The sequence below is a fragment of the Protopterus annectens genome, chromosome 6.part0 (assembly GCF_019279795.1).
Source record: "Protopterus annectens isolate FY-2018-M chromosome 6.part0, PAN1.0, whole genome shotgun sequence".
NCBI classification, from domain to species: Eukaryota; Metazoa; Chordata; order Ceratodontiformes; family Protopteridae; genus Protopterus; species Protopterus annectens.
Genome location: NC_056737.1, coordinates 1,354,189,336 through 1,354,204,427, shown reverse-complemented (window position 1 = coordinate 1,354,204,427; position 15,092 = coordinate 1,354,189,336). Strand labels below are relative to the sequence as shown.

At 40.5% G+C, this 15,092-nt stretch overlaps 1 protein-coding gene across 2 annotated transcripts in view; it reads left to right on the top strand.

Moving 5' to 3' along the window:
• The window catches only part of MYLK (myosin light chain kinase), a 2,381,262-nt gene that overhangs the window by 1,108,393 nt on the left and 1,257,777 nt on the right, over positions 1-15,092 (top strand). For both annotated transcript variants that reach the window (XM_044074915.1, XM_044074916.1), the window contains exons 9-10: positions 3,442-3,645; positions 12,459-12,593. In XM_044074915.1, the coding sequence (XP_043930850.1) occupies positions 3,442-3,645; positions 12,459-12,593 (339 nt within the window). The remainder of the gene's footprint in view (positions 1-3,441; positions 3,646-12,458; positions 12,594-15,092) is intronic.

Here is a 15,092-nt window from a genome sequence, read left to right as displayed (position 1 = left end):
GTGTGTGTGTGTATTGGTTTACTTGAGATTACTGAAATCTCAATAGTCCGACATTCAGAACACCGAGCTGAAAAGCATGAAGTTTCATATCAACGAAACTTCATTACCGACCTCCGAATGCCCCACACTCCAAGCTGAGCGGAACAGGAGATCCTCTCGTGCACGTTGTAGTGCGATCTCAGAGTTGGCATCTTTAAGTAGGAGGGGGTTTGGGGGCACAAGGTTGCTGTCATTAGGCAACTCACTGAATACAGTACCACTTTTGGCATGTATCAGCTTGGAGTGTTGGGCATTCTGAGTTCGGTAATGTGAAGTTTCACTTATGTGAAACTTTGTGCTTTTCGGATCGGTGTTCTGAATGTCAGTCTACTGAGATTTCAGTAATCTCAATCTCAAGTAGATAAGCATGTATACACACACACACACACACACACACACACACACACACACACACACACACACACACACACACACACACACACACACACACATATCAGAATCTTGCTTTGTGAAGTCACTTTTGTATACCTAAATGTAATTTCTAAGTATACTTAGGGTCATAGGTTCATACTAGGCTATCTGCCCTAGGGTATTTATAAGCCTAGCCAGAGTATGTTTGGCTTTCGCCACCCATTTTAAATTAATTTTCCTATGCTCTTTTTCGAGGTTAGTATACTGTGCCTCTGTCTAACAGTGACACAGAAGTGATACCTGGGGTAAAACTACAATCTCCCATCCACTCATCAAGATTCCTCTTGAAGAGAGTCAATGAGGGACTCTGCCTAACCTGGACTGGGATTTTATTCCAGAGTGAAGGGAGCCTCAGGGTTATGAATCTGTCCCCACAGCATGTCCTATTTATTTCAGTGCTGAGGTTCAAGTCTCTCGAGCGCGTAGCTCGATGGGATTTGGATTTTTTGAGGTGCAGCATGTCCCTTAATTCCGGGTTGGACATGGCTTTATACATCAGGCACAGATCGCCTCTGAGCAGGCGGTATGCCACTGAGTAGAGCTGGAGTTTCTTTAACCGGGCAGCATATGGCATCTGTTTGAGCCCTTTGATCCTCTTGGTGAGGTACTTTTGGGGTCTTTCCAGTTGCTGCAGGTGTTTGGTAAGGTACATCCCAAAAGGGGCATTGTACTCGATTATGGGTCTGATGAGGGATGAGTAAAGAGGCACGATGACCTCTCCTGATCTAGATGTGAATCCCTTCATGATTAGGTGGGCTGTATAAAATGTTTTTCTAACCACTTTGGCCACGTGGTTATCAAATGAGAGATTGCTATCAACTTGGGTCCCCAGGTCCCTAATTACTTCTTCTGTACTTAATGGATTACCACCTATGTGGTAATTTGTGGGCACTTTGTTTTTGCCAAAGGGGATGACTATACACTTTTTGGCGTTTAGCTTGAGGCCATGGCTCTGGCACCAGTTGTCTGTTTCTATGAGGCCCTTTTGGAGGATGCTTGTGTCGGCTGGAGAGTCGATTATGGTGCCCAGTTTGCAGTCATCTGCGAACTTGGTCAGCCACAGTCCTTCTGTGTTGGCCTGTATCTACCGAACAAGAGAGGTCCCAGGACTGAGCCTTGTGGGACGCCACTTGTAACTGGTTTGGAGTCTGACATGACTCCAGCAATTCTAACCATGTGGATTCTGTCCTTGAGCCAGTTTGCAACCCATCTAGTGACATAGGGGTTTATATTTAAGCTGGTGAGCTTATCTATAATGTCCAAGTGGGGTATTGTATCGAAGGCTTTTGCGAGGTCCAGGTAGGCTGTGTGGACCACCTTCCCTTCGTCAATGGCCTTGGTGACGGTTTCAAAGAAGTCGACCAGGTTTAAGAGGCAGGATCTGCCCTTAACAAAGCCGAACTGGGTAGGATCCAGTGTCTGTAGGTCCCCAATATTTTTATTTATGAGGTCCATGATGATCCTTTCCATAGCTTTGCAGACCAAGCTAGTCAGGCTTATGGGGCGATAGTTTCCAGGGTCCGTTGAGACACCACCTTTGTGGAAAGGGACCACTGTTGCTGTACGCTACTCTTTGGGTACGTATCCTGTAGTAAGGCTGAGATTGAACAGTAGTTTTATGTTTGGGTTTAGCTCTTCTTGGAGTTCATGTAGGACGCAGCCCGGGACACCGTCTGGTCCCATTGATGCTATGTTTTTTGCTTTGGAGAGGGCGGCTCTTACCTGAGCATCTGAGATGTCAGGGGGGCAGCACTCTGCTGGGATAGATATTTGCCCTTTGGTGGGAGGGGAGAAGTTTGCACTGAACCTGTCAGCTAGGATGTTGGCAATGTCTGTGGGTTTGGTGTATTTTTGTCATTTTGGACTAATTCTGAGCATATCTGGGAATTCCCACCCAGGTTCCTAACATAACTAAAGAAAGCCTTGTGATTATCCTTAGTGTCCTGTGCAATTTTTCTCTCGAAGCTGGCCTTAGACAATTTTATGAGTGCCCGTAGTTTTTTGTTAATACTGATCAGAGATGCCTTCCCTTTTTGGGATTTTGCTCTATCATGTAGTAGCTTCCTCCTTCTGTTGTATAGTTTGTTTATGGCTGGGGTCCACCAGACAGGACGCCTGCCTTTGGAGGATTGGGTCTTGGTTTTATTTGGGATTGCATGATCCATGCATTCCTGAAGGTGTTCATAGAATGCATTTATAAAGGATTCTGCAGTCTGGGCCGTATTTTCCACAGGCCCGGGGGCTTTGAAGGATTCCACCTCGGTTTTGAGGAGTGTGAAATTTGCTTTAGAGAAGTTTTTCACTGTGGTTTTCTGAGCAGGGGGTGGGGTCGGGATGTGAATATCCAGTTGGATTAGTTTATGGTCTGATCTTACCAGTGAGGGATACACTTCTGGTCTGGAGCATAGAGTCCCCATGTTGGTGATGATCAGGTCCAGTATGTTTTCCTCTCTTGTGGGAGTGGTAACAAGTTGTTCCATAACATTTGAGTTTATGATTTCTAGGAACCTTTGGGCTAGGGTGTTGGAGCTAGAGTAATGCTCCCAGTCTATGTTTGGGTAGTTGAAGTCGCCCAATATAATGGTGTTTGGAGAGACCTTCATATTTTCCAGTGTTCTCAGGAAGGCCGAGTGGGGTTCCTGGGTTTGGGAGGGTGGTCTGTAGCAGGCTATAAACTGGAAGGCAGGTTTACCCACTGTTAGTTGCACATGGTTAGTCTCTGATGCTTCGTGCTGTGCCACCAACAGGTTTTATTTAGTTACCCTGTTTGAGAAGCAATCACTGTGCTTTGGAATCACCAGAGTCTTGACGGTATAATTGTGATAATCTGTTTATGGTCAGTTGTTTCATATTGTCATTTTTTATGTAGCATGATCAAGCAAAGATAAAGTTCATTAGCCACAGTCATAGACACAGAATTAAGTAGCTTATCTTACATGATTGTAACTCACAATGTCATGCAAAATGCAGTTTCAGGGTACCCAAAACCAGATATTGCATGGCTGAAAGGTGGAGTTCCTCTGAAAGAAAGAGAAAATGTTCAGATATATGAAGAAGGTGACCTCCATTGCTTGTCTCTTACCAACGTCCATCTAACAGATGGTGGATCTTACACCTGCACAGCCATCAACAGTCGGGGGCAGGTTTCCAGCAGCTGCACACTGAATGTCAAAAGTAAGTTATTTTGGCTGGAGAGCATAATAATAAAGTTGCATCATAACTGTGTGTATCATTTTATTTTGTCTCTGACATCTGTCACCATTCTTAAAATGATCACTTATAAAATAGACGCTTGGGTTGCCTTGTATTTTGTAAGATGAGTACATATTCTGTCTGTGGTATGCTTTATTCTTGAGGATACAGATTTTATAACAAGCCGCATAGCCTCACAAAAACCTGGTGTCTCTGCAGGGATCTTTCTGTACTCCCACCATATTGTATAACTTTGGAATCAAGTGTTGACTTTTTCTCATTGTGTAACAGTTGACACAGAAACTGTGGGGCAGGCTAATTGATTTAAATCTTCACTGTGATTTGTGAATAGGTAGCTGCTGTCAGATACTTTACAGTATGGTCTGCTTCGATTCCTAATTTCTGACATATTACTGTGTTTATGCTTTCTGAAGGTAGTCTCCAACGCTGTGTAATCTAAACTTACATCTCATACTGACAGCCATAACCTTGGAAATTATTGTATTTACTTTATTTATTTTATTTAACATTTGTTTACTGGAAAAGTCTGACTGGACACAGGTCCTTTTTCAGCAGAGGCCTGGGGAGAAAAGCTCCATGAGTAACAGTAAATTTTAATGCACGAATCACAGTAATCAATAAAGTATAAAGTAAACAGAATGTAGTATACATAAGAAAATACAATTTTTTTACATCATGACAACAAAACCTAGGCTTTGAACTTGGCTAGTACTATTTCTAAAGTATGACTTATGTCGAGATATAAGGTTAAGACTGGCTGGTAGGAATAAAAGATTAAACACCGGGGAAGAAGTTGGATATGGTTGGGGTATACTGTGATGTATCGGAGCATTCATGTATTAACTATGACTTGGTGACATATAGGCAGTCACATTATAGTCTCACTGCTTTAGTATCCTCACCTAATATGGCTGCCACTTATCTTCTCTGCTGACATTTATCTCAAAAATATCGACCCTTTTTTGGCTCTGTTTTCCTTAACCTTTTACAACTCTGTATATTTTAATTTGGTCCTCATTAATTCCATTTGGTCTCTTTTGTGTAACACCCTCATTAAGTCTACTCCCTCCTCTCTGGCATTTACCTGTACCCCTCATTAGGATGAAGAAATCAAGTTAGGCAGTGTTGTCCAATGTATTCTATCAAGTCTCTTAACTTGAAAGCTCCATCACAACTATGTTTTGTTTTCCCTTCATTTTTGAGAGGATAGTTTCTTTTTGTAGAACTTTGCTATTTAATCTGATTCTTTAGTATGTCAAAGACATTAACACAGCAGGAATGCATGTCAGCAATTGTTTCTTCAAGTTCATGCAAATTTATATTAATTACTTCAGTAATCCATCTTAACCTTAGCCTCACCTTTATTCTTTTGTTGTTAATCTTTCCCAGCATCATTATCTTCTATACTAAATCCGGTCTTCACATTACATGGCCAAAGTGTTTGTTTGAATTACTGTTGGAACTTCCAGCGAGCCATCTGGGTTACTCTCATGAAGTATTGACTAATATGATCTTCTGCAGCCACAGGATTGCTTAAAAGTTTCCTTTAAATACAGTTCAAAGAGCACTGGTTTTCTAGTGCACGGACTTTAAATTGGGCTCCAACACTCACAACTATATGTTATTAGTAAAAAAAAAACATAGCAAGTGTGTAGACCTTTGTTGACAATCAGATGTCTTTGCTATTTAACATTTTATCCAGATTTGGGCTCCTTATGGAAATGTTGGCACTCGAAATGCCGAGTGCAGAAAAGCTGAAAAAAAAAAAAGACCAAAAACTTGGGGAAAAAAGCTAATCTTGAAAATCTCTGTCTTCTCCTTAAAACTTCTTTTTGTAGTGGAAAGCCAGTCCCCCCTGCACTCTCTCACACCCCCTGAACTTCTCTATGCCAACTCTATGATGTCATACCTCCGAGAAAAGGGAATTTTCCAAGAAATGGCATCTTGGACTTGGTATGTACAAGTCCGATCTTTCAGCCATTCAGTCTTGGGATTTTGGGACTCTTTCTAGCAGTTCCCAACATTTCAAATGGTTACCCCAGATTTGTCACAACTTTCCTTATGTGACTGTCGTCATGACCTGCAGAGATGTTTCAGCCCAGGAAATAAACACTGTCACTGTCTGCACATCTTCCCATTATAATTGCAAAGAAGTAGTACTGCTAGATGACATCATTTTAGTTTTTTGATATTCAGCAGCAAGCCACTGTTTGTGCATGCTGCTTTCACCATCATCAACTGGCTGTTTATTCTTCACTTTCAGCGATTAGTGTGGTATCATCTGCATGTCTTTGTTAATATATCTCCTTGCAATTTAGATCTGAGCACCTGATTCATCTAACCCTTTGTTTCACGTGATATATTGAGAATATAAATTAAATATGGTGATAATACATAACTTTGTCATATTCCTGTCTGTCTCAAACCATTTGATCATATCCATATTCTAGCCGTTTCTTCTTGTTCTGCACATACATTCTGTCAAGAGGCAAATGAGGTGACTCAATATCCCCATTTCTCTAAGAACTTGCCACACTCCATACAGTCAAAGGCTTTAGAACAATCAACAAAACAGGAATAAATATTTTTTCTGGAACTGCCTTGCATCTTCTATTATCCAGCAGATATTGGCATTTTGATCTCCAGTGCCTCACGCCCCCTCCAAGACCAGCATCTGGAAGTATATTTTTACCTGCTGGTATTTAACTTTGTGTTCTTTGGTAATCTGGGCTGTGTATAATAAGCTAGCTTCACTTTTTAGCTAGAGATGCATTTACTTTTTCACATACTGTTAAATGCAAGGATACCTCTGCTGTGAACCTTCTTTAAAGTGCTTCTTAAAGTAATAGATGCTTTGATTAAAGTATGTTGAAGTATCAGTAAAATTAACACGTTCTAAAAAATGACCCAAATAGCCAGGGTTTACTTGTACATTAGTCATACCCAATTAATATAGTGATATTTTGTTAGGTTTTAGAGACATTAGTGAAAGTGTGGGTATAACATACCAGGTATATTGAGGTTAACAAGATATTTTTTCTTAATCCTTTTTATTATCCTTTGCAATTCACATTCAGCATAAAAATTCACATCAGAAAATGTATATCCTTAAAAGTAAATATTTTAAATACAAAAATAATTAGCCCACTCTGCCCTACAGACATGTCCCCAATGAACTTATTATATCACTCCCAAAATTGCTTCCCTGGTTCACTGTCCCTAACCTTCTGTTATCCCAGTCATTTTAGTACCATAAGCTCTTCATCCCAACCATTCCATCTGCGCACTCTCAGATTCTGCCCATAGTGGGAGCCTAGCGTCGTCCCCATATATTTCAGTGCACCCCTCCTTCCTCATTTCTTCCATTCTCATATCTCAACACCCAGGAGACTAAACTCTATTTTGCCTTCATTGATGCACAGTTATTCCTGAGATCAGTTCCCCCTTATCTCCTCATCTCATTGTTACTTCTATATCCACCCATCCTATCCCCCTCTTGCTCACTTCCCTCCTTATGTCCATGGCTCATTTACACTTTAATGTCCCCCCCTAACTTTGATCTGCCTAATCCCTCAACTGACTTCCTCACCTACTCTCTCTTATTCCCCTGTTCCTACATTACATCCACAAAATATCTTTCCCGCCTGTGCTATATATTCTTTCAGCAGTTCTTCTACAAGCTGCATTTCTTCTCTCTCCTCCAAATTTTCCTTATATTTCTACTGTCAATACCCAAAGTGCTCCATGTACTCTGTACATCTCCTCCTTGTATTTATTCCATATGCTTCTCAGCCCCTCCAAATGCCTTGCATCTCTGGGGCACCCCCTGTGGAATATGTAAGTTGTCTGTCTTCACTTCCTCAGCTCTCCAGCATATTGCCCCCCCCCACCATAATTTCCTTTTCAGCTTTTGCAGAGTCCTACACCATCTGTGCAACATTTTTTTTCTTTAAGTCATACAAAGGACTTGGGCAGCTGTGGTGGTGCAGTGGTTAGCATTGCTGCCTCACAGCAAGAGGTTCTCCGGTTCAATTGTCGGCTGGGGTGCCTTCTGTGCGGAGTCTGCATGTCCTCCCTGTGGTCGCGTGGGTGTCCTCCAGGTGCTCCGGTTTCCTCCCACATCCCAAAGACATGCTGTAGGTGGATTGGACACTCTAAATTGGCCCTAGGTGTGAGTGCGTGCATGTGTGCGCCTTCTGTGGAAGGTTGGGCGCCGGGCTGGCAACTCAGCACCGTAAACCTCCACTGCCAATCATGAGTGGACAGGTGATCTGCTGTGGCGACCCCTAACCGGGAAAAGCCGGAAGAAGAAGTCATACAAAGGACTTAAAACTCTCAGCTTCATTGCAACTTTTTAAGTTTTCTTCCATGCCACATACATTGCAGTTTTGTACTTTCCTTACTCAACCTTTTAGCTAAGGGATTCCACTGCCTTCCTACCATTCACACCCCCCCCCAGCACTGTTGCTTTTCTTTAACCCTCGATGTCTGCTAAGAACACCATCGTACAATAAACAAGCCTTGCGTAATGCTCCCCTACTGCTGATCAGGGCTGAATTAGTAAAAGGGCTGATGGAGGTACTGCTCCATTCCCTATCTTTAGAACAGACCTAGCTGGTTTCAGTTGCCCCATTCCCAATTTAATCTGAAATTCCAGAGTCCTATCATGTCAAATAAATGCAGCACTGATAACGTTCTGCTCCAGGTCTATGAGGAGTATAATCCATCATTGTTGATGATGGAGTTCTTTAAAATAGTAAAACATCTCCTCATTAATCCTGCATTATCTGCTGTATGTTCAATCCTGCCCCCTTTTTAAAGGGATTAACCACATTCATGCTCCTGTCTTGCTTATCAGTCTCCTGAGAGTGAATTTTTTGTCACATCCTCATCTGTGCATCTATCCCCATCCACCTACCAGTTGCCCTGTCTGTAGCACTCTTTGCTGTTCAGAACTAGGCTGATTCAGAAGTTGTTGCCTTCTAACACCCATTTACACCATTTCCTAACTTCATACTTGAACAATCTTAACCTCTGTGCTGCATTGACCCTTGCTACACTGCTTCTAAAACCCAGTACATCACAACCGCCCCAAATTGCTTACACAACCTAAACTTACAACTAGCAATCCTACCCCTCTCCCCCTTGGTGTAAAAGTTCCACATAGCCTCCATTTGTCTGTAGTGCTTCCATCTTGTAGTTCTGTGGTTAGCTGCCCAAGTAAATGTAAAACTAGAGGAAGCGCCATCATCCTCATTATCTGTGCACTAGCTTCCTATAAAATTACCCACCTTGTCCATGTATTCATCATGCACCCGTGTCTTTTTCCTGAAATCCCTTTCCTGATTTCTATCCATTGTGTTAATGTGAATAGATCAGTGATTCAAAGTAACCAATTTCTGGCTCAGTTTGGGTGTGACAAAGAAACACTGCAGAAAAAAGAAAAATAATTTAAACATATGAGAAGAAATTGTAAAATTATACAATGTTTTGACCACTATAAAATAGGTTGAAAGATGAGTGAAGGTAAGGTCCCTTCTGAGAAAGTGCATTAACTAAGGAAGGTTGCGTGAGATCAGTGATGGGGCAATGGAATGAGAACAAAAGAGTTTGCAGAAGGGTAGAGATGATAAAATTGGGGTAAGATGAGGAGAGGGTATAAGGATTAATGATTGGGTAAGTAAGCTGTACGATGGGGAAGAGTAGAACATTACATTGCAGCAAGGGCTCCGGACTGTCAGAACCGTTGATGATGAATACTGAAACCGATTTTTCCAGAAATTCTGCAAAAAACACCACTACTCCAGGCAAATGTCTTCCCACGTACTCTAACAGAAGGCGTTCATCAGCAAACATATTGGTACTACTAATTCGTATTATTTTTCTTATTCTCCATTAATACATTCTTTACCTTTTGCAGCAACTTCTACATTGCCAGTAAGAAGACAGGAGACAGCAGGCAACTCTGCTGAATTTTTTCCCCTGCCTCAGCCATACCTGACAGTGCTCTTCTAATCAATATTCTAATCCATGGATCAGTGTATAGTACTCTTAGCCCATTCGGCACTCGTCCCTCTCCTGTACTGCGATGTGCAGAGCTCAGCATGAAATCACAACATGTAGAATCCAGTGCTTTTTGAATAGCTTTAAACCTCTCCCTGCCATGTCATTCTCCTCCCTTTCCACTCATGCCACCAAAATTTATGAAACTCCTTTAGTGATCCTCTGTTATCCCTCTTTTCCCAAATTCCATCAGGGTGTCCTTGACCACCATGGTCAATATACCTTCTAGCTTTACAGCTGTTACCCTTGTAAACAATTTTAAATCTGTATTACACAAAGATATGTAGAGGTAATTTGCAGGATCCTCCACATCTCCCTTGCCATTTTACAGTATAGCTATACAGGCTTCCCTAATAATTCCCACTGTTTTCCATTCTTCCATAATTTTGTTCATTAAAACCATCAGTACCTGAGCCATCACCAAACTCTTCACAAGGAAACCCATCCACCCAAGCACCATACTTCCTTTCTAATACAACTCATCCAACATTCTTCCTTCCAACTTCCAGAAGCCTTGCCCCACCCCTGGTATCCATCTGTAAAGTGTCCCAGGATCCTCTTCTAGATTAACTGATGCAGTAAGAACATACTTGTTATATAGTGTGCTGTGCAGTTGTGTGCTGTGCAGTTGTACCTGCTGAGATGGGAAAATAGTCTTAAGTCCAGTGCCATGGGTAAACCTGGCAGAGATTAGTTAGGTTGAAAGGTGTTCTGCTAGAGATTCTGATACCATTGAGTCTCTTAATATATTGCATTGCTTTTCCTAGTATCGGTAATATTGCCTTAGGTTTCCTAAAATTAATGATCTTGAATGTATCACATTAATGTTCCTGGTATAAGTTAGCATGAAAGATATATTAAAAGTGGACATGATTTCCATTTCCTTTATTCTACTATACCTCACAACAATGTGGGAGAATGTGTGAGTATTTCACAACTAACACTCTTTATTTGTGTTTATTCTCGATATCAGAAAAACAGGCCATATCTCTCTTGTGGTCACTGGCTTCCAGACATAGTATAAGGGTAATTTGTTCCACAAACAGGGATTGTCAGAAATAAAGCTGGCACATTTAATCTGTGGACTGTCCAAGGAAAATGCAGTGATTTGTGATGTGGTACTAGACAGAGTTTGAGCCCATTTATGAGAGGATGTTAAACAGTATGTAATCACTAATTGCTCTAGAGGCAGGACTTAAAAAGTACCTTGATGTAATCTACACAACAGTGAGTGCAACTCTGAATACTTCATCTATCAAATGTACACAAATGACACTGCTGTAGAGAGTGTTTTTTCAGAGTCTTTTAGGATCAGCTTCTCAATTTCAGGCAAATCTGTATGATCCCATTTGACAATGTACTAAAGCTTTAAATCTGATCCATTATCATAGGCTGTACTTGTGATGATTTGTATCCACGTTAGGGAGGAGTCTTCAGTCCAGTCGCTTAGTACAGGCTGCACCTGTGATGCCTGGCATCCGTGTTAGGGAGGAGACTTCAATCCAGACAGGGAGGGGTCTTCAGTCCATTATCACAGGCTGCACTTTTAATGCTGGGTATCAAATGTTAGGGAGAGGTCTTCAATATGGCCCCTTAGTACAGGCTGCACCTGTGATGCCTGGCACCCATGTTAGGGAGGGTTCTTCAATCCATTCCCTTAACACAGGCTTCACTTGTAATGTTGGGTATATCCATTGAAGAGAGGGGGTACTCAATCCAATCCCTTAATACAGGTTTCAACTGCGATGCCTGGCATCCATGTTAGGGATGGGTCTTCAATCCAGTCCTTTAATACAAGCTTCACCTGTAATGCTGGATATATCCATGTTAGAGGAGGGGTCTTCCATCCAGTCCTTTAGTACAGAATGATCTTTGATGCCTGGCATCCATGTTAGGGAAGGGTCTTCAATCCAATCTCATAGTACAGGTTACACCTGTGATGCTGGAAATTTATGGCAAGGAGTGGTTTTGGTTGCTGTGCATGGTAAGATGGACTGATAACCTTGACAAGACTTTAACGCCTACTATCCATTATAAGTAAGGGATGGAAGCACAGTTGTAGAGACTGTTGTCCATTGTGTACTGCATGAATGGGATGAGTTAAACCCTAAAAGGTAAAAATAAATAAAAAGAGAGACAATGACTAGGGTAAATTTGAACTGACTATAATCTGATGTTGCTAATTATTCCCCTCTTTTAGGAGATGTAATAGGTGGGACTATGGCTCTAGTCTGCAGGTCAATAGCTGACTGATGCACTGTTGTCATTGGGAATAAGTCCTGTTTTCCCCTTTCTCCAGGTTGAAACAGGAACACTAGGAGCTATTTTCTTCTTAGAAGGAGAAATGCCACAGTGAAGATATGCAGGACTGGCAAGATATGGCCTATGTACTTCCATTGAAGGTAATGGGGCAATGTAGGATTGTATGGACTATTAGAAGAGATACATGAAGGGAACAGAAGTTGTAGTTCTGGGATTTGAAATACCTTTTGGCATTATACAGCCATACTGGATAAAATAATTAATTTTATTAAAGTATATTCCATGTTCATCTATCAGCTTGTGCTGCTTAATTTTTGATGTTGCAGCTTTCACTTTTTATTGAAAGACTTTGAGATGTGTTATAAACTAACACGAAACACTGCACTTGTTCATCTGTTTTAGCTGTTTTCTGTACAGGCTCAGATGGGTTTTTTTTGTTTTCTTTGCAGAGCCCAAGGTTGAAGAGGTTGCACCTGTGTTTACAAGTGTCCTAAAGGACTGTACAGTGACTGAAGGGCAGAATTTGGTGTTGCAGTGCTCTGTTGAGGGGAAACCCACACCTCAGGTCTCATGGCTAGTAAACGGTAAAGATGCCCATAACTAAAATTGCTGTGTTTTTTTTTTCTAATTGAATGTTTATTCATACAAAAAGGCTAGTTCTGAAGATGATGTTGCCAAGAAGAGGCAGCACAATCATTAAGAAACACAGGTTTTAATTAATTTAAATGCCACCACATTAGCATTACAATGTTTACATAGCAAAGTCATTCATTTAGCAGGTTTTCTTGCATTAATGTCAACACGTGTTGTTAACATTCAGTATGAGTACGTTAATCTGAACTTTTCTGCCATGCCCATGTTTTCAGATGTACAAAGCATTGTTTCATAAGCTACACGTATTTAAGGTAATCCAGAAGCCTGTCTGATTTCCAAAATTGTATACCATAGCAGTTGGATAAAACCTTGCAGTTTTCAAGAGTTTACCATATACTGCTGAATCCAAAGCCACTGAAAGTTAGCATACCAATGTGGCACTGGTTGTCGACACTGCCGAATGATCAAAGTGGGTATATTCCCGTTATACAGCACAAAAAGGAAAACTCAAAATTGGTATTTTTGCAGGCTCCGCTGCCAGCAAAAGACTGGTTTTCAAGTGTCACTTGTTTCTGGCTTACCAATAATTCTATAAATTATATTTATGAAAAGCTTCATTATGGTATGGTTCAATATTCTGAAGTAAATACAATTTTAGTATATTAGTTTTGAATGTTTAATTGTTTTTTGTCAGTATGTTTGCCGTTAGTGTGTTGGGAACTTCATAGGCTATTATTTCTGTTAGTTCAGATTAATAATTTAAAACACTTGCACAAACAACTGAATACCTGATTATAGGCACACTGTTTTCTTGTGTGCTATTAGCATAACTCACAGAATACAAGAACATGTTATGACTTTTTACAGTTGGCAAGATACCATGTAGGGTAGGATGTGTACCTCCGGAGAACACAGCTGCGAAATGAGAGGTGAGATGCAATTCAGAGGAGAAAAACAAAAATAGTAGTGTCCACTAAATGAGACTGCATTTCTATTATTAACTAAACAATGTTTAGCAATGTGCCCCCTCTGCCTACATCTAAAATTTTGATTTCAGTTACCAACAGCTATGGTGTTCTCATAGATAAGTACACATTCTTATTTTCAGGGTGCATAGTCTTAAGCAGTGTTTCATTAGCTTGTATTTCAATTAGTACAACCAATTTATTGGTACTCCGGGATAATGCCTAAACTTATTTTAAGTAAATTACTTGGGAATGCCCTTCTGAATGCATCATCTGCTAAAATACAGTCTATTTAACTTCTACTGCCCACATCTTGTTCTACTCATAATTTTAAAGTCAGAATTAGTCAGATATCTTGATCTTTCTGTTTTACTAGGTCTAAATGTCCAGTTATGAAATTTCATTGCTTGTGTTTAGAAGACTCACCAACCCTGTCTAGCAGATTTTTTTTTCTTGTTTTCCTAATAGTCTATGCAGCCAATATGTTCATATATGCTGTAAGAGCTTCTGTTGTATGCTGAGAAGACAGATTTTAAACAGTCTGACTGATCTCAGTCTTCCTGGGTGGTATATCTTTCAAAGGCAGTGAAGCAGGTTTCAGTTTCATTACGCTCACTCAGTTTCTTTAGTGGTGGGTGGCCTTTGGGATAGTCAGTACAAGTAGCTGTCATGGTTATCAATTCCTGAAGCACTATACTTCTTTCCTGAAGGGCCTCGATGTGCTAACCCATACTTGTCTGTCTGCTTAAAAATATAACTTTTAACTCGCAAAATAAAAACAGCTCCCTTTCTCTATTTTTTATTGGTTAAACAGAGAATAACAACAATTCTCTGTTTTCAGATGACGAGTTAAGTTAAATTAAAATATTTTACACTTGTAGGCTGTGATGTAGGAGTGGCAGACAGAGAAATTAAGTATATATCATTTAAACTGTGCCCACTGAAACCAGCAATATAGCAAGTAAAATACACTAAAGAACTACAGGCAGTTTTTTTAGTACAAGTACAGTTTATTTCCCTTGACAAAAATAAAATTGGAGTGCACTTTCATTTTAAACAAAATCACCATTCTCTTGCTTTCATCAGTTCTGGTTACTTACAGTTTAACTTTAGTTCATTTTTCAACTCTCTCAGATGAACAATTCTTACAGTATGCAAACTTGGTCTTTCATCTTATGACAAGCTGCCTCGAAACTCTCAGGTGTATCTGCAGTCAAGTACCTGGTAGTACTTGAGTAAATCTGCAGGACATCAACTGATTCTTCCAGCACTTCCAAAGGTTCTTCTGGTCATGGTCCACCAAGAGTCTCAAGTCCTTTCCTTGAAGTCCCTCACACATTGTGTGCTGCAAGTCATTTTAACAAGAGCTTTTCCAAGTGACTCATTAAACTGTGCTCTTTCAAGTTTTCACTGCCATAATGTACAAATTATATATATTGCCACCATGGTTATTTATTTATATATATATATATATATATATATTTATATCCGTACAGATCCCCGACTGCACTTTCCACAAAAGGA